General features: G+C 45.8%; 1 protein-coding gene and 1 long non-coding RNA gene across 2 annotated transcripts; both read left to right on the top strand.

Annotated features, from left to right (window-relative positions):
• The first annotated feature begins 488 nt into the window (after nt 1-488).
• On the top strand, nt 489-8,593 carry LOC138103532 (uncharacterized). Its single transcript, XR_011147747.1, has 2 exons — nt 489-2,211; nt 5,242-8,593. It is a non-coding gene; the product is annotated as an uncharacterized lncRNA (long non-coding RNA).
• Nucleotides 8,594-15,863: 7,270 nt separating this feature from the next.
• LOC138103491 (uncharacterized) lies at nt 15,864-25,776 on the top strand. The gene is made up of 2 exons (XM_069001802.1): nt 15,864-16,353; nt 23,288-25,776. The coding sequence occupies exon 2, from the start codon at nt 23,291-23,293 to the stop codon at nt 25,622-25,624; it is 2,334 nt and encodes a 777-aa protein (XP_068857903.1). The 5' UTR covers nt 15,864-16,353; nt 23,288-23,290; the 3' UTR covers nt 25,625-25,776.
• The last annotated feature ends 489 nt before the right edge of the window (nt 25,777-26,265 follow it).

Consider the following 26,265-nt stretch of genomic DNA (forward strand, 5'->3'; position numbering starts at 1 on the left):
GGTATGGGTGTGGTGTACTTCAGTTGGAGCGGGGAGGCTGTGGTTTCAGTCTCTCAGCATGTTTTTCTGCTTTGCTTCTCTGCAGGTGCTGCTGCTGCTGCCCTAGGCATGCCAAGGGACAGAGGCGAGCAGGTGAGTTGGCATTTAGGTGGGGCGACTGATAGGTGAGAGGTATGTGGCAGCATGCGAAGCGTGTCCCTTTTTGCTTTGCAGGCATCGTCCGGGCCACCTCCGGAGTCGGATTGAGATTTGAGGTGAGCCTGGGCCAGCGGTGCAGAGGGAGCCCGCGCATTATTCTTCTGGAGGGCGATAGTCACAGTTTGTTTTGTTGTCTTAGGTACCACAAGTAGGTGCAGAGCCTAAGTTTGGAAACGGCCGGTAAGCGATGAGCCTCGGCAGTTATGAGGGAGAGGGGCATTGTGCAAGGGGTCACTTCTGGGACGTGTCATCACAGTCTGAATTTTGTCATTGTTCTGTCTTTTGCAGCCGCCGAAGTGGACTGTGGGCCATGTATTGACGTCCACGGTGCTGAAGCAATGTTTTCTGTCGAGGATGGATTTCGTCTGCTGGTCTTCAGAGAGCTAAGTGTGGGGACTGTTGGTTGGGAGAAGGCAAACACCTTTGGAATCACAGGAGGCAATTTGAAGTTAGCTGAGAGGAGAGGGCTGTATTGGGCCGGGCCCCTTGGAGGTTAAGGGAGTTTTTCTTCAGCATCACTCGAGCCTTTGCCGGGCCGGGCAGTTCCAACCCATCTCCATGTTCTCGTGAGCTTCGCATCACTGGATTTTGAGTCTTGATGTCATTGTCCGTCTTTTCACCCGAGGAGCCTGCCTTCGGGTCTGGCATGATTGCCATGGTCTAAATTTTGCCTACTCTTCAGTGTAGCCACACTCTTGAGCATAACACGTGGGCATCTTGCATCTTGGCCATTTGTCGGTCGGTCATGTTTTGTGATGTCACTTCAGCCTTTGGCGGCAGAATCCTTCTCTAGGGAACCCTTTGTATCACCTGGCAGTCGTTGCCTCCTTCTCTAGGCCTGCTGCACTTCTTGAGCATCCTCTTACCAGCTTTGGCACTAACTTCTCATAGGGAGTTTACATTTCACTGTCACATACTACTGCCGTAGAGCCTTCTTTCCTTCGGCATCGTGGGCCTCTGGCTCATCTTGCACTAGGAATCTTGGGCCCATCAGGTGAAACTGCTGGGCAGTTTCAATTTGTGTCTGTGTGATGTGGTTTGTGTCCGTTGTCTTCAGTGTCACAGGGCTTTGTGATGTCTCAGTTCTTTACAGGCATCGTTCTGGGCCATATCGGCAGCGGGAGTACTTGCATACTTTTCTGGATTGGGCTTATTCTGGCATCTTTATGGTTTTGCTTTTTGAGACCAGAAGTACACAAGATGTTCCTATCCGTCTTCCTTCTCAGTTTTGGTAGTATCTTTTTTCATGTGCCATTCCCTTGGACTTCTATATGCAGTGTACTAGACCCTCCTCACTGCAGTAGTTCCATAGCTTCCGTCGTCTCAAAGCATCCTGGTCTCAAGAATTTATCTTCTGAAGCGTTCTCTCAAGTCTTCGTGTCATCTTTGCTTATATTTGATGCACTGTGTGTCCATGTGCCACTTATGCTTGGAGCTGCCCTGCCCTGGCACATTCAGTCGTGGCTCATTTGAACAGTTTTAAAACTCTCCTCACTTGTCTGTGGGCTTTTGGGTAGAAAGCTTATGGGCCTGGTGTGGGGATAACTCCTAGCTGTCAGCTACTTGTAGACTGCCTCATGCTGTCTTGCAGGTCCCCGAGGCAGATTTTGATCCCTATGGTCACTGATGTTACCAATTTTCCCAGGGTCTACTGTTCCACATCAAGGAGAAGCAGACGGAAGATGCTTTAACATCTTCTTTGGGAGGGGTGTTTCTAGTAAGGGCTGCAGTCAGAGTGTAAGCTGAAGAAGGGGTGTCTGAGAGTGTGTCTGTCTGTGTGTGTGTTGACTGGCTCTAACCTTATGTGTGTGGTGTTTTTTGCCTTTCAGGTTCTTCAGTTCATTTTAAAATTTTGAATACAAAAAGCCCAGCCGGTCCTGCCCATGCTGTGGGGTTAGTCAGAGGGACACAGGGTTCCTCTTCTCCTCTCTGCTGGGATGAACTGCCTAGGGAATACCATTTCTGACAGCCCAGTCCTACTTGTGTCTTTTGGAAAAGGGCAGAGGTGAAGAGGTAACTGCCAGAGTTCCTTGGGGATGATGGAGTTGTGGTGTTTGGCTGTGCCCGGAGGGGCAGGTTGGGCATTATTTGTGTGTCTGAGGACTGGTTTGGGTGTTGGGGAGCCCAGGGAGCTGAGCTCTCAGTGCATTCCCAGCTCTCCCAGGGGTGGGAGCTGGTGCAGGGCTGGGTGACAGCCTCTGGTTGGGCTCGGGGCAGGCACTGGCCCCGGCACAGACACGGGGTGGTTTGGGGACGCTTGGGGAGCAATGGGAGGAAAATGAGGGATGGTGCTGGGCAGAGCGATCAGCCTGTGCTCGTGTCAGTGCAGCTGTGCAGGGCACTGGGATCTGGGTAGAACTCCAGCTCTCCTGGTGTTCAGGGATGCAAGGTCTGAGGGACTGGATTTACCTGGGGCTTTCCAGGAACAAGGGGAAATGTGGTGCCAGAGCTGTGCCCCATCAGGTTGTGTTTCCCTTTGGGGACAGGGAGTCTCTGGGCTGAGGTGAGATTGCTGTGTGAGTGGCAGGGAACAGGGAGCTCAGAATTGCAGGCACTGATGGAATAATTGTCTTAGGTCTCTTTGGTTTGTGTTTGTGAAAACTGGGATTTGGGCTGGAGAGGTGCTCTTGGGAACAATGGATAGAGTACATTTGCTCTATGGATGTGTAAGGAAGGACAGGGAAGGGGAGTATTTATAAATTGTTATCAGTATTTCATGCAAATTTGGGGTGGAGCGTTGATGTAGGTGGGTGGGTTTGGCTTGGACCTGTCAGGACTAACCACAAAGAATCCAACCAAGCCCCTGACCCCTCAAGGCATCTGTGAAACACTTCCACAGAAACCCAAGTCAGAAATCCAGTGATAATGGAGGTAAAATTATAGGTAATTGCCTATGATCGGTGGGGAATTTCCTTTGGAATTATCAACCAAGGCAGAGCATATCTTTCAGCTCTTTTCCTGGTGTGCAGTTTCCTCTCTGGTTTAACTGAGTTTGTGTGCTCCTGTTAACAAGCAGTGTGTTTTCACCCTGAAATTTGGGGTGATAGTCTTTCTCTAGTGTTTTTCCCACAACTGACTCATCCTTTCCATGAATAGTCCATGTTGTTCTACACAGCTGCTTTGGCCCTGGGTCAGAGAGAGAGAAGGGAAATGACTTTTTAGGGCGTTGAAATTTCTCCAGGCAGGAGTGGGACGGTCTTGCCCCTCCCCAAAGCCCTGCAGGCGCATGGGAGTAGCTCAGTGCCGGCGCAGCTCTCTGAGCAGTAACAACGCTTGGGAGGTTCGAGTGTTGATAACAACTCTCTTGTCTCTTGGTAGCAGTCCTAGGTGGAGGAGAGGAAAAAAGGAACTTGTGTTATTCATGGAAAACCTTCTGCTGTTTCTTGTGCAGACTTTTAGATCTTTGTATGATTTACTATCCAGTGTCTGTAGGTAGAGAATGACTTATTTGAGGTAAAAATTGAGATAATCAGTAATGGATAGGTATGGAAAATGTTTGAAGTAAACTTGAGGTGACCTGTAGTGGAGAGCATGAAGATTTTGAAGTAAACTATAGCAATCAGTTGTGCACAGGTAGGGAAACTTCTGGGGGTAAAATACAAGGTCATCTCTAGGTGAGGGAATGAACACTTTTTGAGGTAAACTGAGTGAATCAGTTGTGGGAGTATTAGTAAATTCTGGGGGTGAAACTTGATGTAACCTCCATGGTAGAAAATAAATAAGTGTTTTGAGGTAAAAAGGAAGTCATCAGTGTTGGAGAGGCAGGGAGATTTTGAGAGTAAATTTGAGTCTGTAGTGCAGAGAATGAACATACTGAAGTTAAAGGGAGGTAGTAACTTGTAGACAGGGAAAAAATTTGGGGGTAAAGTCTGAGGTTAATGTCTAGGGGAGACAACATTTTTGAGCTAAACTGAGGCAGTCACTAGGTGACAGGTTGGAAAAGTTTTGGGCGTAGAAATTAAAATGACCTGTTGGGCAGAGAATAGACATACGGAGGTGAAAATCAGGTAATAAGTAGTGGACAAGTAGCAATAATTTTGGAGGTGAAATCTGGGGGGATGTGTGGCAGGGAGAGTGTCCATCGTGAGGTAAAGTGAGACAGTACTGGAAAGATAGTGAAATATTTCATAGTAAAACTTGATGAAATCTCCAGGGCAGAAAGAGAATATTTATAGGTCAAAAAGAGTAAATAGTTAGCGGGCAGGTAGGGAAAATACTGGGGGTAAAATCGGAGGTTATCTCTAGGGGAGAGAATGAACATACTGAGGTAAAAATCAGGCAATGAAGAGTGAATGTTAGGGAAAGTTTGGGGGGTAAAACTGGAGATAATCTCCAGAGGTAGTGAATGAATACTTTCTTGTAAAAAAGAAGAAATCAGAAGTGGACAGACAGGGACAGCTCGGAAGGAAAATCTGAAGCAATCCCCAGGGAAGAGAATGAACATAATGAGGTAAACTGAGGCAGTCATTTGCAGAGACACAGTGAAAATTTTGGGGATAGACACTGAGACATTCTTGAGGATATAGAAAATTACTTTTTGGGGTAAAAATGAGGTGATGGGTAGGGCAAAGCTTGTGGGAAAAACTTGAAATAATCTGTAGGGCAGAGCATGAGCATTTTGATGGAAAAATGAGATATTTATTCTCTACTTCCCTTTGGGCTAACTTAATCTCCACCCTTCCATGAGCAATTCCTTGGCTTCTCCTGGAGAAAACCCCATGGCAGAGGCAGTCTGCAAAGGAGCCCAGAGCTGTGCTTGGAGCAGAGAGTGCTGAGAGCTGCGGGTGCCTCTGCTGCCCCAGGCTGGCAATATCCCCATGGAACAGACTGGGCAAATGGGATTAGAGGGAGCACAGTCCCTTCAGGGAAGGGGTTTTCTCCTGTGCACATCAGGCACGGGGCAGGAAGGGAACTTTGGAAATCAGCTGATTTCCCCCAGAAAGCATAATTCACATCAAGAGCAAAGGTTGGTTTGGGTGTGAGCACTTGAAATAACTTGGAAAGAGAAGCAATCACCTTTTGCTGCTTCTTTCTTTCTTTCAGATGCTGGGATTGCCTCTGTGGACATGTGCTGAGCTCTCCCCGCAGGGAACTGTCAGCCCTGAATGCCTGTGCAATAACTGCAGCTGCCCAGGCAGGCACAGTTTTTTCAAAATTATTTTTCTCGGACCGAGCACATCTCCTCAAGTTCCTTCTCACTTCCTGCATCCTGGAAATGCAAAAAGGGAAAAGATAAATGTGCAGCTCAACTGAAACAAAAAGCATCATTTCCCTTCTTTCTTGTTTTGTTCTTAGAGCCTGTTGGAGTGCTGGCCTGGATTTGGGAGGAGCCAAGTAGCCTGGAGCAGTGAGGTTTTTCCTGTCAGACTTGGCTGTCCTGTGCAGGGTTCACTGATGCTGTGAATTGCAATCCAGGGCATCTTCAGGCTCCTGGTGCTTGGGACGTGGCGTTTGGTGTGCAGAAAACATCCCAGGCTGTTCAGCTTGGGTGTGGCTGTGCATTTGCACAGTTCCTCAGAGTGGGAAAAGGCCAAGAGAGCGATGGGAAGGTCTTTCTTCCAGGCCTGGGCATTCTCAAGACACCTCAAGGATGTTTTTTAAATGTTTCTTGTCTTTTGTTTCCCAGCCCAGGGCTGAGCTGGAGAACGGGTGGAGACAGTGGCAAGCAGGAGTCCCATGTTTACATCTGCCCTTGGATTCCAGTTTCTCCCAGTGGGTCTGTGCTGCCCGAAGTACAAAGGAAGGAGGTGTTGGAGTACCTGTTTGTTCACCTGTTGAGCTTGGAAGAGATGCCGAGTGTGAAATTCCAGGAGTGCCGGCTCCTTGCGAGCTGTTGGTTGCTCAGGAGATGGGGTTGGGGAAAGGGGGGGAGAGTCCGAGCACAGCACAGTGGTAGGAGCTGGGTTTGCATCTCAATCTAAGGCATCTCAAAGCCTGATAAGCTGGAAAGAAGACTTTGCTGTGTTAATGCACAATTGCATTTTTGTGCAATTTTTTGAAATTAGGGCTGGGATCAACCTGGGGAGGAGGTTGTCTGGCACAATTCCCTATGCCCTGCTTTGCCATGAGGAATGGATGCCTGACCTCTTTGCAGAGAGCTGCTGCTGATGTAGATTTCTCTGTTTCTATAGTGAATTTATCCCAGTACTTGGCTGCTATAAAGAAGTCTCCTCTTGCTGCAATTTCCCCCTATTACATTTAAGATCAGCTCCAGCTGAGTTAGAATTTAATCCCGACCTTTCCCCCCTTTTTTTTTTCCAAGAGGCCTCAGCTATCTTGCTATTTCTTTCCTCTCTCACCGTCCAGGTCCTGTTTTTCAGACCTTTCCTTATAAAACCCTTGATAACCCATTCCCCACTTAAGGCTTTGTTGTAGCCTTGTTTTGCTACCTTCTGGGTGCTGTGGATGAAGGTCTGGCTTTGAGGAGCACGCCCTGCTCCCTTTGTTCAAGGGATTGCAGTTATTCCAATCTCCTGCTGCTGAGGGCTTCCTTAGGCTCTTGCTGAAATGAAAAATGTCCAGGAAGCTTTTCCTTTTTTGAGATTAGACTGGTTGAGATATGACCATGATGGTTAAAAACCCACAGTGCAAAGGAAGGTTTCCCCCTTCTTCCCCCCTACCCCCCACCTGCTCCATGCTCGGTCCTCTCCCTTCACAGTTCATTCCTTTGTAATCACAACTGCTAAGGAAACCTTTCTAATCTTGTCAATTGGCAATGCAACTGCTTTTAAATTCTGTTTTAAAATAGGTTTTGAAGTCAGGCTCTGCCCTTGCTATTGATTTGAATTCTTGACTGAGTAAGTTATTGGTGCTTAAGAAGCCCTTTGTTGCTTTAAAGCCTTTCTCCAAGGGTCAGAGAATAACACTGACAGGGAGTGAAGGAGCGCTGCCCAGTAGTTGCTTAGAAACGGAATGTGTTAAACCAGGTTTCTTTAAAAGCAGTTTTGAGTAAGTGAAATTCAGGTACTTGAATTACTTTGGGAAATGGTCCATTTAGGATAGATCTACACTGACAGAAGCTGTTTATCTGAGGTCAGTACATGCTTTGATCAGTGCAGGGCCTTCCCCTCAAGAAACGCATGAGCCAAGCCCAGCAAGGTAGAGGAAAAGACAGACACAAGTTCAGCTTAGAGAGCTGCACGGGTGAAATCCCATGAATATGCCTGGAGCATGGCCCTCCCCAGCAGCTTTTCTTACAGTTAAATTCTTAAAAAAGCTAGAAGCTGATGCTCAGTACTTTGGGATCTGGCTCAAAACTGCGGAGAGGATAAACTCCCTTACTGGAACTCAGGCAGTGGAGTGCCCACAAGCCAGCAGCCCGGTTGCTTCTTGTTCAGCTTCATTTCAACGTCGTTTTTTTGTTGTTTTGGTTGGTTGGCTGGTTTTAAAGTATTCTTAGAGATGCTACAAGTGGAAGAAGAGAACAGAAATAGAGTGGAGCACCACTGGCATATTACCTGATATTTTACTGTTCCTCTTTTTCTTTTAAAAATATATGTAGATAACATGAACTTTTAAACTCTGTGATTTGGGAGAAACACTCTTTTTTCTCCCTCTCTTTGGAAGAGATATGCAAGTCCTGAGCCGTTGGGCCAATGCTTGCTGCATTTTGTTTACGTTTTTACAATCAAACAAGGGGCTGATAAGATTGACAAGGAAGATACAACTCAGGAGCTCACTAGGCAGCAGCCTCCAGACTCTTTGGGTGATGCAGTAGGGTATGAAGACTGTTCTCCAGTGCGAGATTAATCCATAATAACATGCTCACTGACATAAAAGTCACTTCTTATAAGCCACTTCTTATTCCCTGAAGTGCAGGAGCTGAGGTGTTTGACAAAGCCTTGGCAGAATGATGAAGTAGATCCCTGTCAGATTTCTCCTTCTTGTGCTAGTGAGAGCAATCCATCTTCTTTAAGGGTTTTGTTCCTTTGGGATTGTGTGTAGTTTAGAGGGAGAACAGTACCCAGAAGCATTAATTATTTAATCTGCACTGCTTTTTTCCTCGACATGTGAGGCCTGAGTATTGTGCTGGGAAGCGGGGCCAATAAAATTTCTGGGAGTCAGACTTGGAGCTCGAAAGTTTTAGAATTAACGCTGGAGACTCAGCTCCCTCTATGGTCAGAAGAGGGGGAGACACCTTCCTTCAGGATGTCTCTCCAGGGAATGCTTTTGCAAAGTTTTCTCTCGTAACGGCTCAAGTCCTGCCTCTTCCTGAAATTGCGGTGTAGATCCCACTGGAGGCAGTAAATCTCTCAAATGTATGAGCTTGGGCCTACACACCTGCTAAGGTGTGACTAGAGGTGTGAGAACTTTTGCAAATGAATTTGGAATCATGAGAATCACAGAACCACTGAGGTTGGAAAAGCCCTCTAAGGTCATCGAGTCCAACGTGTGCCCAATCCCTACCTTGTCACCCAGCCCAGAGCACTGAGTGCCATGTCCAGGTGTTCCTCGGACACCTCCAGGAACGGGGGGACTCCAAACCTCCCTAGGCAGCCCCTGCCAAGGCCTGACCACCCTTTCCAGGAAGAAAGTCCTCTTGATGCCCAACCCTGGTGCGGCTTGAGGCCCTTTCCTCTTGTCCTGTTACTGGTTGCCTGGGAGAAGCAGCCAGTCCTCACCTGGCTACACCCTCCTGTCAGGGAGTTGTAGAGAGCAAGGTCTTCTCTGGGCCTGCTCTTCTTAGGACTGGTATGGAATCACTATTTTGCATTAAAGGACAATAAGCAGATGTTTTGAAAAAATACTTTGAAATGTTTTTGCATTGTCCTGGAAATCTGCCAAGAATTGGAGTTGCTTACCAGGTTAGGTGTTCTTGCCTGCAACTTCCCAGGGGCTGCTGGAGGTGGGATGAGGCTATTGCAGAGGAATTACAAGTACGTGGTTTCTCACTCAGGAGACTCTGGGTTTACTATAGCTATGGAACTGGTTTTCCAGACTAGAGGAACCCCTTGAAGGACTGCAGCGCGAGGCAGAGATGGGATTTGGGGTTTGCATCCCCACCTCCTGAGCACACATGGGGTTAGATGCCCCTTGGCAGAGCTGTAAGGTGTAATGTGGGCAGCAGCTCCTCCTCTCTTTGGGGGCCTAAATTGAAACGCTCAGGAGCCAAATCACCTCTGAGCTGCTCTCTTGTGAGCAGGAGAGGAAGGGACACCTCCAAAGGCCACATAGCTCACTCATAGTCTGAAAAATCCTACTGCTGAATCTGGAACCCCCCCAGGGATGCCTGGGACCCCCCGGGCCCCTCTGTGATCCTCGACAATGCACCCCTCCATCATCAGACCATGCAGTGCCCCCCAGTGTTTTGCCAGTGGGAGCACTGGAAGAGATACTGGGAACGCTGGGAGGGAACTGGGAGGAAACTTCCCACCACTCTCCAACGTGCAGCAGCCCCAAGTGCGACCAGTGAGGAGGAGGAAGTGCTCCCAGTGCCTCGCCCCCCCCCCCCCAAAAAAAAAGGGGGGCGGGGGGGGTTACGAGAAGAAAAAGGATTTTAATTGAGGGGAAAACACTCCATTTCTTTAATTGTGCTTGAACTTAGGAGGATCCCACTTCATCTACTGTTTGGAGGGTCTCAATTGACACAATGTTTTCATGATTTTGTATCTCAGTTGGCTGGGAATCACTGTTTTGCATTAATTTTCCTGTCTAATTGGAAGAAGAAAGCCTTTATGGTGCTGTTTGATGGATTTGAATTGAGGGAAACCGCCCCATTTTCATAATCTTAAGGTTAAAACTGAGGGCAAAACACCACCGTCCCTGGTTTTAAAGGGAAGCCCTTTATGTGCCATTATAAGAGTTCCATCGAGGGGGACCCTCATTTGAAGGGACCTTCATAGAGGAAAAACGTGTCCAAAAGCCCCCAAAATGGTGTTTCTTGAGGGAAAGTGAAGAGGACGCTGCATTTTCCCTCATTTTAGGAGGCTAATTTGAGCAAAAGTCCCCCTTGATTCACTTTTTCTTTGGGTTTATATTTAGGGGAGACCCTCCTTATGCATCAATTACGGGTCTAAATTGAGAGGGAAGCTCCGTTTTCCTCTTGATTCAAGGCTTTGAAATGGTGACTAAAGGGAGTTTTCCCTTAATTCATTAAGAAATTGAAAAAGAAGCCCGGCATGGACCGGCGGGTCTGGACACATCCCCATTGAGGGGGGGCAGAGCCGCTGCTCGGGGGATCCTTTATCCCCCTCGTACAGCTGCGAGCTGCCGAGGAAAAAGTCCTCGTTCCTAGGCTTAAAGCCCTGCAGGTTTACCTCTCATTCTCTTGCTCTGATTTGTTTGACAATAAATTCAATTTATTCCCCCCAGTCGTGTCTCTTATTCCAGTGACCGGTGAGTGATCTCTCTGTGCCCTTCTCCCGATCCTCGGGCCTTTCCTGATGTGTTCTGTTCCCTGCCCAGGGTGAGGAGGAGAGGGACAGAGTGGTTTTGCTGGCACCAGGCACCTGGCCAGGCCCAGCCCACCCCAATAATCCCTGCGATCATTCACGCCACCATTACCCAGGCGCACGGCGGGTCCGGCTCCGCGGGCAGGCGGCTCCAGTAGTTCAAAGTGGGCAAATTGGGACGGAGTGAGAGGAAGCAGGTGCTGCCGGTGGGTGAAATGTCTCTGCTGCGAGCTGCCTGGGAAAGGAGGAGGGAGAACCTAGTGCAAAGGAAAGGGGAGAGAAAGAGGGACAAGGCTGGAGCTGGGAAGGAAGCGGAGATGGCCAAGGGGCAGCTGAGCATTTTGCTTTCCCACTCTGTGGGGGGAAAGAAAGCGCTGTCAAATCCATCCAGGAAAAGAGAGGAGAAATAGCAGGTGGTGGAAATCGCCGGCAATTTGGATGCAATTTGTCTGTCTGAAGTGCAGACGCCGACAGACACGGAGCACCGCCGGACGCCTGCTGGCGCTGCGCTGTGTCCTGCTCTGGCTGCAGCCCGCCTGGCGAGACCCCCAGCAGCAGCGGCCCGGGGGCGGCGGGTCGGGCAGCAGCCAATCGGAAGCGTCGCAGCGTGCGGCAGCCAATAGGAGCCCTGGCTACTCCGGCAGCCAATGGAAAGCGCCGTTCCCTGAGGGACCAGGCCCAGCTCGAAGCCCCTCACAGCGGCTTCGTTTGTTGGGACGTTCGTGGAAAGTTCGGAGTTCATTTCTTTTTTCTTTAGCGCACCTTTTCCAGGACAGGAGGGATTCCGGCGCCGCTTCGTGCCGGTAGGGAGCGGGAGAACGCGGCGGCGGGCGGCGGGTGGCGAGGGCCGTCGGCGAGACGGGGCTTGGGCCGCCTGCGGTGTGCGATCTCCCGAGAGCAGCGGGGAGCGGCGGCGGGCGGGGCGCTGTGGGAGCCGGCGCATGTCCCCGAATGAGCCGCCCGGCGCAACGCGCGAGGTGCCAATGAAATAAAATAGAACACGGTAAAGTGAAAAGCATCTTCTGCCAAATAATATATCAACAGACCATCTATCTAAGTGGTACAAGAACATAGTTTCATTGTGCTCTGGATGAATGTCATCTTTGTTATTGCAGAACTAAGTTAAGAATATTAAGTCTAATGATGCAATTTTATTTTTAGTCTATTTGATTTTATAAGTTACTAATCTGAGTCATGTATGCTTATAGTTTTCTCTCTTATTAACAAAGACAATTCAATATCCAGTTCATGATTATAGTATAGTTTTGAACCACTCAATAGTAATTTTTCTTTTGGAATATGTGTGATAATTTCAAGGTGAGACATCTACATAATGCATTGGACACGTATTTGTATATTTGCAGTTAAAGTAACATGCTTTAAATTTGTGTGCATGTATATAAAGTACATATACTTAAGGAAGAGATCATAAAGAGATAAGGTACCTTTCAATCAATTTGAATTGTAGGCGGGGTAATTTTTGTTTCTTCTTGTAGGTGATTAGTTTTAAATCTTTTAAAGCAGTATGTTTGTCTGACAGGCCACTCATGCTATTTTATTGATGTCTAGAAGGGACATCTTTTGCTGGCTTCTGACTCCATAGACAAAATAAAACCTCGAGATCATCTCAAACAAGGATAGATGAGGAAAAGAAAGAAAAACTCTAGCATCAGTGATAGTAAATTAGATATTGAGGCTACGTGGCCTAGGCAACTTACTCATTAAGTTTATAATGAATTTATAAGCTTATGATGACTGGGTTGCTCTAGATTTTCAGCTGTCACAATTTGCAGCATTGCTGTTAGGTTCACTAAAACTGAGCCGTAACTCTTTATTTGAATGTAAAATTCTGAATTTCAAAATGACCTCGGAAACCTAGTGTTGGAAACAGGTTTTAAATTATCCTCCAATTCCATAAAGGTTTTTATTTTACAGAACTAACCAAGAGTTACACGAATACAGTTTATAAAGCGTGTGTTTGCAGATGGGTCACAGTCCTTTCAGCTCTGGACTTCATGATGCCAGGAGAAGTCGGAAACTACACAGTATTTGTGAATGCAAGACTTTGCATTTAGATAGGTTTGAGCTGAACGATCTGAAAAAGCTCCCATAAGCACAGAACTCCTTACTGTCTGTGTGTTTGAGAAGGCTGAAGAGCTCTGTTTATTGCCACAAAGGGCCTGGAATAAATTATGTTTAGTAAATTGGCCCCAGGTTTTCTTGTTTCAGACAGTAGCTTCAGAGCAATCTGTTTTATAGGCTCCACTAAATCTGACCAATTGCAGGGAGGTGACACCTCATTTCAGAGACGTGGCATCCCACATGTGCCAGTCAGGTCCAGCCCCTCTCTCTGTCAGGATGGCCGGGCACCAGCAGTTCAGCTTTCTGTCTTTTGGCATTTAACCTACGGCCTGTTCCCAATTTATGGGCCCCGCAGGGAGGTCCTAGCAGGATGGAGCCAGGCTGCTCAGCCCCTCCTCAGCCTTGTGCCTCCCACCCCTACATGGGGCAAATAAAAGCTTCTTTATTCCATTGGAAATGCCCCTGTTTCAGCGAGGTGTATGCCTGGCTTCCTTCCCTGGTCGGTCTTGCAGGTGATAATGAACACAGTGCGGTGCTATTTCCTAGCTGAAGCCAAGGTGGGAAACCAGCTTTAGCCTCAGCATTTTTCATTTCAGACTCTTTTTCCTCAGTTATTTTGGATCTGTTCATGGTGAGGAGGTTGTACAATGTGTTGGTCCTTAGCTGAAGTATCGAAGAACTGAACAAACCAGTAATTTTTCCTTCTCTGACCAAATTCTTCTTACTTTTGAGGGGAGGAAGGAATGGGGGAGTCAAATTTGCGTTTAGGTTTTATGTTTTATTTCTGCCCATGGAACTGTTTGCTACTGAGCTGCGTGACCGTGGGTCTTTTCAGCACAGGACACTGATTGACATTGCATGTGTTACAGAGAGGAAGGGCATTTCCTGACGATTAATGGCAAGTTAGTTGGCCTGAAGTTCATTAACCTGAGCTAGACTGTTGGAAGGACTCTGTGTGGAATTGTATTAGAGGATCATCATAAACTAAAAATATATGTGACAATCTGGCCAGATTGCAATGAATCTAAAGACAGGACAGGGTTGGCTCGAGCTCACAGAGCAGCTGCCTCGAGTGTAAACTAACTGCCTTGTGAAAGCAAATGGTTTTTCACAGACTTTATTCAAATAAAAGGGGAAAAGGAAAAAAAAACCCAACCAAAACAAAGGAAGGTTCCCATTAGCAAAAAAAGCCTACATGAAAAAGTGAGGTTGTGAGCTATGGCCGAAGGCCCGAGTTTGGTGCTGATTCTCAATCAATTCAGCAAATGACAGTGCATTGACACAACTGGTTTTTTAGTCAAATTTAGTCCTGATTCTTCACAGTAATTTGCCTCAAGAAAATGAGCCCCATATCCTTTGGTGAGTTCCCTGTTGGCTGAGGCCCAGACCTTCAGGCCATGACTTCTCAACATACTTGCAGTGAGACTGGCTCCCTCTTAATTGCTTCTTTTTGAAGTATGGTTTGTCACTATCATCCTGCTGAAGATGAACAGGGCTGGTGTCTCATTTTCACATATTCTTCCCCCTCCTCCCCTCTCCTTCTTTTCCCCTTTTTCACCTCTAAATAAATTTCTTAAAGGCGATTTAACCCTGGGATGGTCTAATCCACTTCCGTCCTTCGTGGTCCACCCTCAAATAGATGTGTTGGCACAGAAGAAGTTAAGGGTGTTCTCTTAGGATCTGATACTGTAATAAAGGGAAGAGAAAGATGAAACAGGCATTTCATGTTTGTCTGTTTTCTCTCCATGTCATTTCATGAACGTGTACTCACGCTTGGCCAAGAGTAGTGCATTCAGACACTGAATATGAGTGTTGAAGAGGGGACTGAGAAGAAAGAAGCTTAGTGTTCTGCAATAGGAATTATGCTTTGGGGATTTTACGGATTGTTTCCCTCTTTTTCACCATCATGCTTTTCTTGCACACTTCCTTGTCTTTTGCTACTGAGCGAAAGTCTGGAGGCTCAGAAAGCCCATCTGAGCAAGATTTCCTGTGTCAGAGAGAACTGAAGGGATTCTGTTTCCATCCTTTCATGCCAGGAAGGATGAACTGCCTGTATCAGGAGGTGCTGAATTGGTTCTGGGTGCTGCTGTAGCTCACAGAATTGCAAGACCTAGTGCTGCAGGAGTTCAAATAACAGACCAGTGGAAAGGCTCAGGGGCCACAAGCTGTGCTGCATCTCTCATGGACTTGCGAGGAACCTCTCCTTTGGTGTCTGTGCAAGTGCTGGCTGCTGTGGGCACTAGGATTGCTCTTTTAATCAGGCAGCTCCAGTACCTTTCAGAAAAGAATTTTCATGGCACATCATGAGCCATTAATCTCTCGACTAACCATAACATTTCCTTACTCCTTGGTTTTCCAGCATTACTCAAACACTGACATTTGTCATTTCACCAGCCATCTCCCTTGACCTCTAGCATCAGGCACTTGCAGGGGGAAGGATCTGGTCTCACAAATATTTTCATACTCTGATCTCTGTGATTTATTAACCGTGAAGTTTTGCCTTCAGAACTCAAGATGCCGTTTCAAATAATTTCACGTGCAAAAGTCGAGTTATTGGGCAAAAGGGATCCTTGATAGCTGGGTACAAAGGACAGCAGGACTGCTGTTGCTGTTTTCTTTTCAACTCCTGTGCTGGCTGTGTGACCTTGAGGAAATAGGTTCATTGCAGCTTTATGGTTCCGTTTTTGCATAGGGAAAATAAGGGCAGTGATAATTGCTTTCGTTTGTAAAACACTTTAAGATTTATGGACTACGAATGATTCTTACTAAGTGAAAAGTGTTGCAAAGCTGGCTTAGTTGCACACTGTGCTAACAAAATCCCATATCAGCCTATTGACCCCAGCCTGAAACACTCATTAAAGTTTATAGGACATTTTGGTGGATGAGTTGAGGCAGTTATTCTGCTGGAAATATCATACTGAAAGCACTTTTAAATCCATCATCCGCTTTGACTTTTTTCTCTATTAAAACTAAACACAACTGCTTGCTCTGTCCAGTTTTCTTAGTTTATTTATGAAAAGTTTTTGATGGATATGGATATGTACTCACTGTTAACTCAGCTTGTACCCCCATGGCATCTGAGACATTACAGTTCATTCTAGTCATAGCATAAACACACAATAGCTGTTGTACTGAGACAAAAAGAGCTATAAAACATATAAGATATCCAATGGACTGGTATTAACTATCAAGTTGCATGGTCACTTTTGAATGTCAGATGTTCTTTTTATGGATACTGCATTAATTTAATTTGTGCTTAAACTTTAGCTAGGCTAGACACTGGTGTCTGAAAAGTTTACATATTTTTCCAATGTCAAAATGTGTAAGTTTAGTATTAAGGAAACAAAACATATTTACTTGTACTAGAGGAAAAATACTTTTGTAGCAAAGAAATTAACTGAGGTGCTCCTTAAAGATAGGTCTGGCTTGCTTACAGAATTGTTACTTATGCAGTAAAGCAGATCTGCAGATGTTTTCTTTTTTTCTTCCAGATAAAACTTGGATTGTTTGAAAAGTGGGGAGATACTTCACCATAGTACAAAAGAAGATACAGAAGAGGAGAGCAGAATGAGAGCTTTGCAAGTGCCACGTGCCTGCAGCCTGCTGTCTTTAGTGATGCTGTTCCTTCCAGTCACTGGAATGTCAAAACAAAATATCCCAAGACTGAAGCTTTCCTATAAAGGTAAACTTTTCAGAAGTTTTTCTGATTCTGCCACTTTCGTTTTGATGTGATACTGCCAGCAGTTCTTTTGTATTACTAACCAGGAAATACATAATAGAAGCCTTAAAGATGGATGAATTCTGCCTCGGGGCAGTATTAAAATCTGGGCTTTTTGTTGTGTCGGGGCACATGTTTCTGAAGTATAACTGTCTTTTAAAAGTATTATTTCTGTTTGCTCCAAGAGGATGTTAACAGACTCTACATAAATTAGAGGGGAGTGGTACTTGAAACACTCTGAGGTGCATTGGAGACATTCCTATGTGGCTGGTGGGGATGATGTGAGACATGGAGGACGTTCACACCTTCCTACAGCATCAGAGGAAGTTGAGAGAGCTGACTCAAGTGTTTCAAGGGGACTGACATTTATTTTTGTAATAATTCTTTTTCTATCACTAAGTGGGTATGTTAAACTCTTCATAGGTGGTTTTCTTTCTCCTTGCCTCTTTGGATCACAAAAGCGTGTTTCTCTGCAGAATTTCTTAGTCTTGTGTGTAGTTCTTGTTAAGAATGGTACCGAGGGATTTCAACACAGACATATTTATGTATTAATGGACAAGTTTTTAAAGAAGGTAGATTTCTTTTTGCTTTGAATGTACAGCACACCTGCACAGGCACAGAGGTGTGTCACTGATACTTTCTTCTTTAGTGAAAACAAATGCTCTCCCATTAGTTATGTTTCAGCTGTGTCAGCACCTTGCCCTTATGGGAGCTATTTCTGCTCTGTTTTTCAAACTTATGTCTTCCTATGCATTGCAGAGTTACACTCAGGATGGTGTGATGGGACAGGCTGTAAAGCCTTCATTGGGGCTTATGATATGTTTATCATGAGTTTAACACCCAGAGAAATTTATTGAGTAAGCAGAATGACTTGCTATTTATTTACAAGCTTCTCTTTTGCTAGATTTGCGTGCCACTGGGCATGCTATTCCACTGTGTATATAAATGTGTTTGGATGTGTTTGTGTGAGAGAGACAGAGGAAGCAAGATCAAGGGATCTTGACAACATTTTTATTACTTTGGGAAACAGTTGCACTCACTGAAGCCAATGAATAGAGAAACTGAAAGACCTGACGTGAGTTACGAAAGTTAGCAGTAAAACCCTCCTAACATACAGCCGGCCTTCTCACAGCCAGGCCTTTTGAGATAATTCCCAAAAGCAGCATGTACCACATGGCGACGGCATTTATTGTGGATTTGACACTCACGATTAGTGAATTCCTCTCAACTTCAAAAGCAGATAGCCTTTGGCAAAATCCTGATGGATGCCTTTGGCAGGTAAAGAGGGGGAGAAAGAAAAATTATTGAGGTCAACACAGGGGAAAAAAAATGGCTGAAATCTTAGTTTAAAATAGTGGCAGAGACCTGCTGGGAACAGTTGGGGAAATGCCTGAGCTCGTTTAAAAAGATGATGAGCAGATGATTGATATTTAGGCCCTGACCCAAACTTTTATTAGCAACTTTATAAACCTTTCAGTTTGGCTTGAGGGATACCGTTTCCTGTCCAAACTTATTCACCTATATCCCCGTAGGGGGGGAAAATCAACAACAGATGCAGATGCAAAATAGCACATAAATCTTAATTTTGAGAGCTGTGATGGAACTGAAAAGTCGGAAGAAAGAGAATTACCAGAATTTATTGTGCTTTGTCTTACTTTCTTGGGGGGTTGGAAGGTGTATATTTTTCCACATGGAACAAGAAAAAATTTAATGCTGTTTTTTCACACTTATGTACTGTAAATGATTCCAGTATGGCTTATCATAATCAAACTATATATTTGTGTGTTGACAACAGGATATCACATATACTGAGTATTTAATATAGTTGTGAGAATTAAGTCTACCTTCCTCCCCCCAAATCTTTCAGACAAAACAATTCCAAGGTTTCTGAGAATAAGATGTAGGAGAAATGAACTGTTTTGCCAGTTGTCATAAAATTGTTAGTCATGTCACTGACAAGTCCTGGCATCTCTGTTCTTTGGAATTAATACTTGAACTATCATGAAGAGGAGAATACAGGGCTCTTCTCCTTCTTTATGGAAAACAGATGAGAACTGGCCACGTCAGGCAGTTCCAAAAACCTGGTCACACGTGTCTTTGAAGGGAAGGTTTCGTCTCCTTTCATGTGCAATGAGTTTATGGCATAGCTCCATCTTCCCAGAAGAGCTGAGCATTTGCTGGGGCAGGAGAGCTGGAAGTAAGCAGGACTTTGCAGTTACTGAATTTTCCAGTTGCATCAATCAGTGGTGGATGGAGGAAGAGGGAGAGGGTAGGGTGGTTAAAGATGTGTCTATAACTGCAGGAGTGCTTCAATAAACCACAGCATGTCAAAGCTCCTTTGTGTTCAAACAGCAATTAAAATTTTAGACCTTCTCTGAATGGCAGCTATAGGTTTCCTTCTTCTCAAGGTCGTCATCTTAACGGATGGGAATCTGTGCAGGAAATGTTAAGATATTCCAGTGAGTGATGTCGGGATCAATGTAAAGTCGTACAATGGATTTCCTTTATTGTTTGTCCCAGTCTAAAGATGTGTTCTAAAAAACTGTGCATGTATAAAACTAAAACTACACACAAATCAATTAAAATACGTTGTAGTACAGAATCAAAGTCATATATTCTCCACCTGTGTTAATCAAATCCACTATGATCTTTAATCACGTATCTCATCTTTTCACATTTTCCCATATCCATTAGTTGAAAAATACTCTTATTCACTCAGACTTAAGTTAGATACTTGTTCATGTCATTACTATCCCAGAAATTGTCACTCCTCTTGTGATGTTTTTAGGGTGCTCTCAGTGCATATACCTTACTTAATCTGTGTATCTTAGATACTTCTACAAGATTGAGGTGCTTTTATTACTGTAGTTTTAATATTAGGAGAAGGTAACAAACTGTCTTCTAATAGAAGATTAGGATCTTTAGAAAACCAGGGGATGATTTTGAGTAATATTCCATATTTTAACCCTCTTTGCCTAGTACTCTTTCAGTCTTAAGACCGACAGTGTGTATTTATCACTCATTTTCATGTAGATGGAGATAACCTGTGACCTTCATCCAAACTGCAGAACTCCACAACCACAGCTTCCCTAAGCAGCACATCCTTGTTGTCTGCTGCCTCATTTAACATCCTCATTCCAACCTCTAGAGCAGATGCAGAAGGTTTTCATACACCAGTCTAATTCATTCATGTCATTTTCAGGACAGCATCAGTTCTGTTACTAAAGAATGGAAGGCTCTGTGTCCTAATTCTCGTATGTTTAATTCATACAGTGTAGACAGTCTTGTTTCTGTTTTATCTTCTGAGTAATAATTTTTCCTAATTCATTGGGAGGTCCTTCCATAAATATCGTGTGTGTCTTTTTAGATTTTACTTCATAGGGAGAAGTAAAGAATAGCCAGACCCAGAATGTTGATTGCCTTCTGAGAAAAAGAAGAAAAAAAATCAAATTTTTCTCAATTTGTGGCTATCCTAAAATTTTCCTGCAGAAAGAGAGAAATTGCAAATTTAACCCTATTGATTTGATTTACTTGGCTGCTTTTCATGGACATTTCAGTAAGTGTAGTCTGTGTTCTCAGTGAATGCATTTATATTACCAAAGCGTGCACCCTAGTTTCTTGGCTGGGGGGCATGCACCAGGCCAGATTTGGGCATTGTCACCAGTGATATCCACAAACATGTATCATTCCCGTGTGGGAATGTGGCCATTCCCCAGAGCAAACCATGCTTACTTTGACAGCCGTGACTTGGTCAGAGGACCAGGAATCCTGCACTGTGACACAGTACAGAGGAATAAGCACGACTGAAGGCAAGGTTTGGCTTTTAAAGCAGGATTTACTTAGCACTGTTCAAAACGACTATGGTAGTAATTTAAATCTAATAAACAAAAGCATTATTCTCAGCTGGTTTGTTTTTCTCCATATAGAATGAATTAAGGTGGAGTCTCACTCTCACTGAAGTCATGGCAAGAGTTTTTCCACTGAAGTAAATTGAAGCGAGATCAAATTCACACTCCTCACTTTTTTCATCTTACCTAAGTAAACTAAAGACAGGCAGTTCTTTCTCCTCTGCTGAAGGATGACCGTGCTAAACCATCAGCTCCACGTGGCAATTAGCCATGTTTAAGGATTGTTTAGTTTCCCGCAGTGTTTTGCACACAGGATTTTCTTCCCCCTAAGAGTGATCCATTCTTAAAACATGGTGAAAAAGCAAACAGAGAACATTTTGGTGCCAGGAATTCTTTTGAAAATTTGACTGGGTGAGTACATTTCCTTAATGTTCAAAAATTATCCTTTGAACATGCTATTTAACAGTGTCAAGCATTCTGTTCTCTATATTGCTTTTGCTTTAAACCTGTTTCATTTTATAACTGATGAGATGCTTAACTGTTGCATCACAGCAGTTAGTTTGTTCAGTTTCAGTACAGCTGGCTTATTTCCATGTCATGCATCATTTAATTATACATATAAAACGTAGTTAAAACTGTACAGCTCACTTAAGCTGTCTGTGACACTGCAGTAATCCCAGTACCCTGACGGGGTGTTGCACAGCTATGACTGGTTGGAATGTGGTAAACTGGTGATGTGTAAGAGAGCCTAGAAATGAGCTTGCATTTTGCAGCTGTGCTTGCTCTACTAGAAGAGGAAGTAAAACCAGAAAAAAACTGCTCTTGTGGCAATATCAGCGTCTGTAAATCTGAATGCTTAATGAAAATCAAGGAAAATGTGCTGAGTGAGGAAGTGGTGCTTTTCCCTTGTTTGTCGTTTAATTAATTTTTGGTGGTCTGTTATTTGTCAGAAAAATCTATCTCAGATTCCTCTATGGAAAAACATGAAGTGTTTATGTGAGAGTGAAGATCCTAGTATTGGATGATTGTCTAGATATGCAAAAGACTTTGCCTGTTTTGTCTCAAAAATGCTTTCTGGAGGCAGTGATCATTGAGACTTAAAATGTACCCTAGCTTGAAGATGGATGGGCGCTGCTGTCCATGTGTATATGCCGTCGACCGAGTATAAACTTGAAGGCATTTATTACATCTTAGTAATGGGAAAAGCAGCAAATTTCTTGCAGACATTTTTTTTCCTTTTTTAAGCTAGTGAACTTGAAGGTCAGATTCAACTCTATGTTGCATTTTCTGTCATATAATTATCATATATATCATGTCCTGAAGAGCAGCCTCCAGTCAGTGACATCAACAGCTTACATAGCAGTTGAACTAAGAATAACCTTGGAGAACTGACCCATGTCAAGCTCTTATGAGTGTAAACTGTTGATGTCACTGACTGGAGGCTGTTTTTTCATGATCACAGAAGGGCCTCAATTGGATAAAAGAAGAATTGTATTCAAAAAATACAAAACTATTCTGCTGAATGTTCACTTTACTGTATCTCAGAAGATGAGAGGAAACAAAACTGAAAGAGTAATACTTAACAAAGGATTTTTGCTCTCTTATAAAAAGAAGGACGGGACAACATCAAAAACAGCTTCCCTAGAAGAATGCAGGGAAGAGACATGATAAGTGGCATCAGCTTGGAAGAGGGATCAAAACTCTTTCTTTGATTACTTTTACTAATGACATCTGTTTAAGCAAATCCAATTCAGAGCAGTTTCAGAAATCCCAAACTTGTTCTCTTTCTGAGCACTATTTGGAGGGCACGATCTGCCTGACGTCAGTGTCTGTCTAGCAGTGGACATCTGTGGTCACTATGCAGGTGCTCGATTCACATCCTGTTTCTTTTTCCTCCCTCCCCATTTCTGCAGTTCCATTTCTAGGTGAGTTCCCCAAAGAAGAGCTGAGGAATATAGGGGATGACTCTTCCGTACTCACAGTCCTTTGGAGATAAATACACAGAGATAGCAGAAAGAGTCAGAATTTCCTTTATTTAACCAGCGCAACATCAAACAAGTCAGAGAGATTGGTTAACTCTGTTTAAGGCAGACAATTTTGAAGATGGTGGGAGTGACAGATGTACATCTTTGCTACAAATTTGAAAAAGGAGACATTCTACTTTCTGAACAAAATCCTGGCTATCCCAGAATTTTGCACTGTGTTGAACCATAGAGTTTTAAGAGCTGAGAGGTTGCTGAAGACACCAAAATTTTGTAATTAACTTACTGAGCCTCTTAAAGGAGGGTGTTAGATCTTCCTGTGCATCATTCAAGCAGCCTGGATTTCTTTCAGAAAGATTTCTCACTAAATCTGTAACAAAACATTAGCCTATATGACATACTGCCCCAAAAGTAATCAATATAAATATTATTAATAAAAAATGTCCCCCTCCAAGATTAAATAAAAGCTTACACCTATATACCAAGAGCATCCATGGATCATGTCACCCATATTTATATTTGACAAGGGTTTGTGTGGGAGGGCACTTGTGCCTGCTTTGTACAGGGAAGCTCTGGGGTTCCCAGGTTCACGACTGATGGGTCTGCACTTTGTGTCTCTTGAGGCTTTGGGTGCCCAGGGCCATGATGAGTTCCCGGGCTGGGGATGGTGGGTGGGGCTGGCCTGTGATGCGCTCTGGGGCCTGTGACAGCACAGGGGCCGTGTCACAATGGGGGCAGCTATTAAAGGCCCCATGGGTTGCCGCTGCCCCAGTAGAGCCTGGGCAAGCGGTGAGTGCACACAGGCGGTGGGGAGGCAGGGCTGGGGGAGGGCTGGGGCAGAAGCGCCGGCACCCGGGGCGTGTGTTCTGTCCCTGCATCCAGGGCCCAGCCCCTGGTTGGGAGTGCCTTGCTCAGGCTCGGTGCTTGCTGGGGCAGCGGTGCAGGCCTTGCCTCCTGCCAGCTGCCGGGGGCCCTCTCCTTCCTGCTGCCACGTCCCTGTGGCTCCTGCCCCCCACTGGCTGCCTCCATGCTGGCCCTACTGAACCCCTTCTGTGTGTCCTCTTGCAGACCATGGCTTTATTGTCATTGCTCTTCGTGCTCGTGCAAAGCCTGATCCAGTACCCCCAGCCAGCTGGGGATGGGCTGGATGAGGCCACGCACCGGCGAATGCAGGAGCGTGAGGAGCTGCTTGACCGCGAGATGGCTCGGCTGCTGCAGGAGCTGGAGCAAGGGCCCCTGGAGCAGCAGGACGAGGGCTGGGGAGCCCTGCTCTTTGGTGCCCTGCAGCAGTGGCCATTCTGGGCTCTTGCTGGACTCCTGCTCCTCTTGGGCCTGTGGTTTAGCTGCAGGAGGAGTCCTGAAGCCAGCGAAACCAACAGCAGCGGCAAGGACCAGAGCTCCTGCAAGACCTTGGGAGAGGAGAAGGAAAAAGAAAAGGAAGAAGACAGTTTGGATTCCAAGGGAGATGGAGAAACCATAGATGTGACTGTGGAGGCAGATGACAGCGGCAGTGGAAATGAAGGAGAAGGCAGTCCTGTGGCTGCAAATGAAGGAGACGATGATGATGCCAATGAACGAGATGAAGATGTGAAGTTGAAGAAAGACAGTGATGTTAAAAGTGACGATGGCCATGATGCAAAGAAAGATGAAGGCTGGAGTGATGGGAATATGCCAGGATACAATACTGCCGAAGGAAATGAACAAGAACCTGGCAATGTTACTGGAGGTGTGGAAGACCTAGATGAAGTAAATGAAGGAGAAAACAAGGATGTGAAGGTGGAGCCAGACAAGGATGCTGGAAAGGAAGACGGAGATGGAAATGAAGAAAAAACCGATGATGCGTATATGAAGGCAGGCAACAGTGATGATGTAAATAAAGGAGTATACGAGGTAGATGGAAAGGAAGAAAAAGCAGATGTGAAGGTGCAGGAAAGCAGTGATGCCAGTGAACAACAAAGCAGTGATTGGATTGGGCAGGAAGACACCAGTGATGGTGGGAAGGCAATAGACCACAGTGGGTTTGCTGCAACTGAGGAAAAAACCACTCACCTTGGAAATGAAGAGACCAGTGTTGCAAACAGAGATGAGAAACAGGGTGATGCAAATGCGAATGGAGAGAAGAATGAAGATGCAAAAGAAGGAGAACAAGGTCATGTGGCTACCAGTGAAAAAGAAGGCTATGCTGGCAAGGGCAAAGGCAGCCGTGGTGGAATTGAAGAAGACGCCCGTGACGCTGGGAATAAGCGAGGGATCCTATTAGTGGATCGCATACAGTGTCCCGTCGAGGACGTGGAGAAAGGTCGCTCAGTGGCAGCTGAGCTGATGGAGAGCTTCACGCGTGTCTTTATTGACAGCGTGAGCAATAGTTTCTATCCGGTGCCTCAAGAAGCCATCGGGGTGGGCAGTGCCTTTGAGGGTTGGAGTCCCCGTGAGCAGGATGGGGTGTACCGCGTGCTGGTCCCACTGAATCCCCCACCGGGACACGCCTTCCACCTGGAGCTGAACAGTGCAGGGCAGATGGCAGCAAGGACCTTCTGCGTCCGTGTGGAGCTGGTGTGCACGTGCGAGAGGGAGCAGCTGGGCGAGAAGCTGTTGTGCTTCCTGCACCACTCGCAGGAGGAGCTGCGGCGGAAGCAGAAGCCCAGCCTCCTAGAGACACTCTGCACCGGCTCCTACCTGGACGTGGAGAAAACCTCCCACTGGTTCTACCAGCTGGTGAGATGCTCATGGCTGCATTTGCCTCAGTCGTACTCATGGCACTTGGTGTTTCAGCCCCGCAGCCGGTCCTGCCAATTCTGGCTGAGCAAAGGCAAGAAGAGCCTGGTGGTGGAGATGTTGTTTGGGGTGCGCCACGGGGACTCCGACATCTTTGCGGTCAGCCAGCCCACAGAGGCCCAGACAGGCGGCTCCAGCATCTTTGTGAGCAGTCAGCCCGCCGACTCCATCGCAAGCACAGCGTGGCCTGAGACGTACGCTGTGGCAGAGGCAAAATTCTTCCAGCACGTCGCCAGGCAGGTGCCGTGTGAGAGCTTGCACCTGAAATGCCTGCAGCTCTTCACCTGCATCCTGAGGGGCACAGGTTTTTCCAGCTCGACCTGGAAGACTGTGGTCATGCACGTGCTGACCACCGTACCGCTGTCCCAGTGGCGCAGGAGGGAATTTGCACGGCGGCTGTGGGACATCATGGCATACCTGCGCCGCTGCCTGCAGTTGAAACGCCTGGAGCACTTTGTCCTAGGCAACCAGAGGCTTCCTGCAGAGATCAGCTTGCCGCCGGCAATGCGAGCGGTCGAGCCGCTCAACCTCTTTGAGCACCTGGCCCAAGATCCGGCCGCCCACGCAGAGGCGATGCGAGCTTACGGTCAGCTGCGATTTCGCCTCTGGATGCTGCTCTCCGGCCACTGAGAGGAATTCCCTGCACAGAGCTGTGCTGGGGGGGCTCACACCCGATGGCAGCCACGTGAGCACTGCATAATTCTTCCTTTTTTCACTGGCAATCCTGAAGCTGCTTTCCTGCTCCCGTGGATGGAAGATGCTGCGGCACACGGATTCACTGTGCAGACACACATCTCTGCACTGCCCTGCCCTTCACCTTCCAGTTTACCACGGTGCTGTTGTGATGTTCCTACGTCTACGAGGCAGAAACTGGCTCCACCTGCACATCCTTACAGAAGACTACGGACTGAGAGAGGTTGCTTGGCACACCTCAAAGACATGAAACTGGCCTGTTAGGGACTTGATGTAGTTGTTCAGTGACCTGTAGCTCACTTTACCATAGGAGAATAGGTAGTCCAAATTTTTATAATAGGAATTCTTTATTAGCATTGCTTCCAGAGGTCCTTTATTATTATCAGTGTACAACTATTTTGCAAAGTTGGTCTTAGTTTAGGAAATTGAGCTACCCTACTATAGTAGATTGTCTCCTTTTCAGTAATATCTGGATAGCTATGTTTGGAAAATTAATAAAAGGAGAGAAGTGTCTCAAATTGCCTGAAACGTGACATTCTTTATATTTAAGCCTCTGTATCTTAGAGAACGTCGTTCCT

This window comes from Aphelocoma coerulescens (genome assembly GCF_041296385.1).
Source record: "Aphelocoma coerulescens isolate FSJ_1873_10779 chromosome Z unlocalized genomic scaffold, UR_Acoe_1.0 ChrZ, whole genome shotgun sequence".
NCBI lineage: Eukaryota > Metazoa > Chordata > Aves > Passeriformes > Corvidae > Aphelocoma > Aphelocoma coerulescens.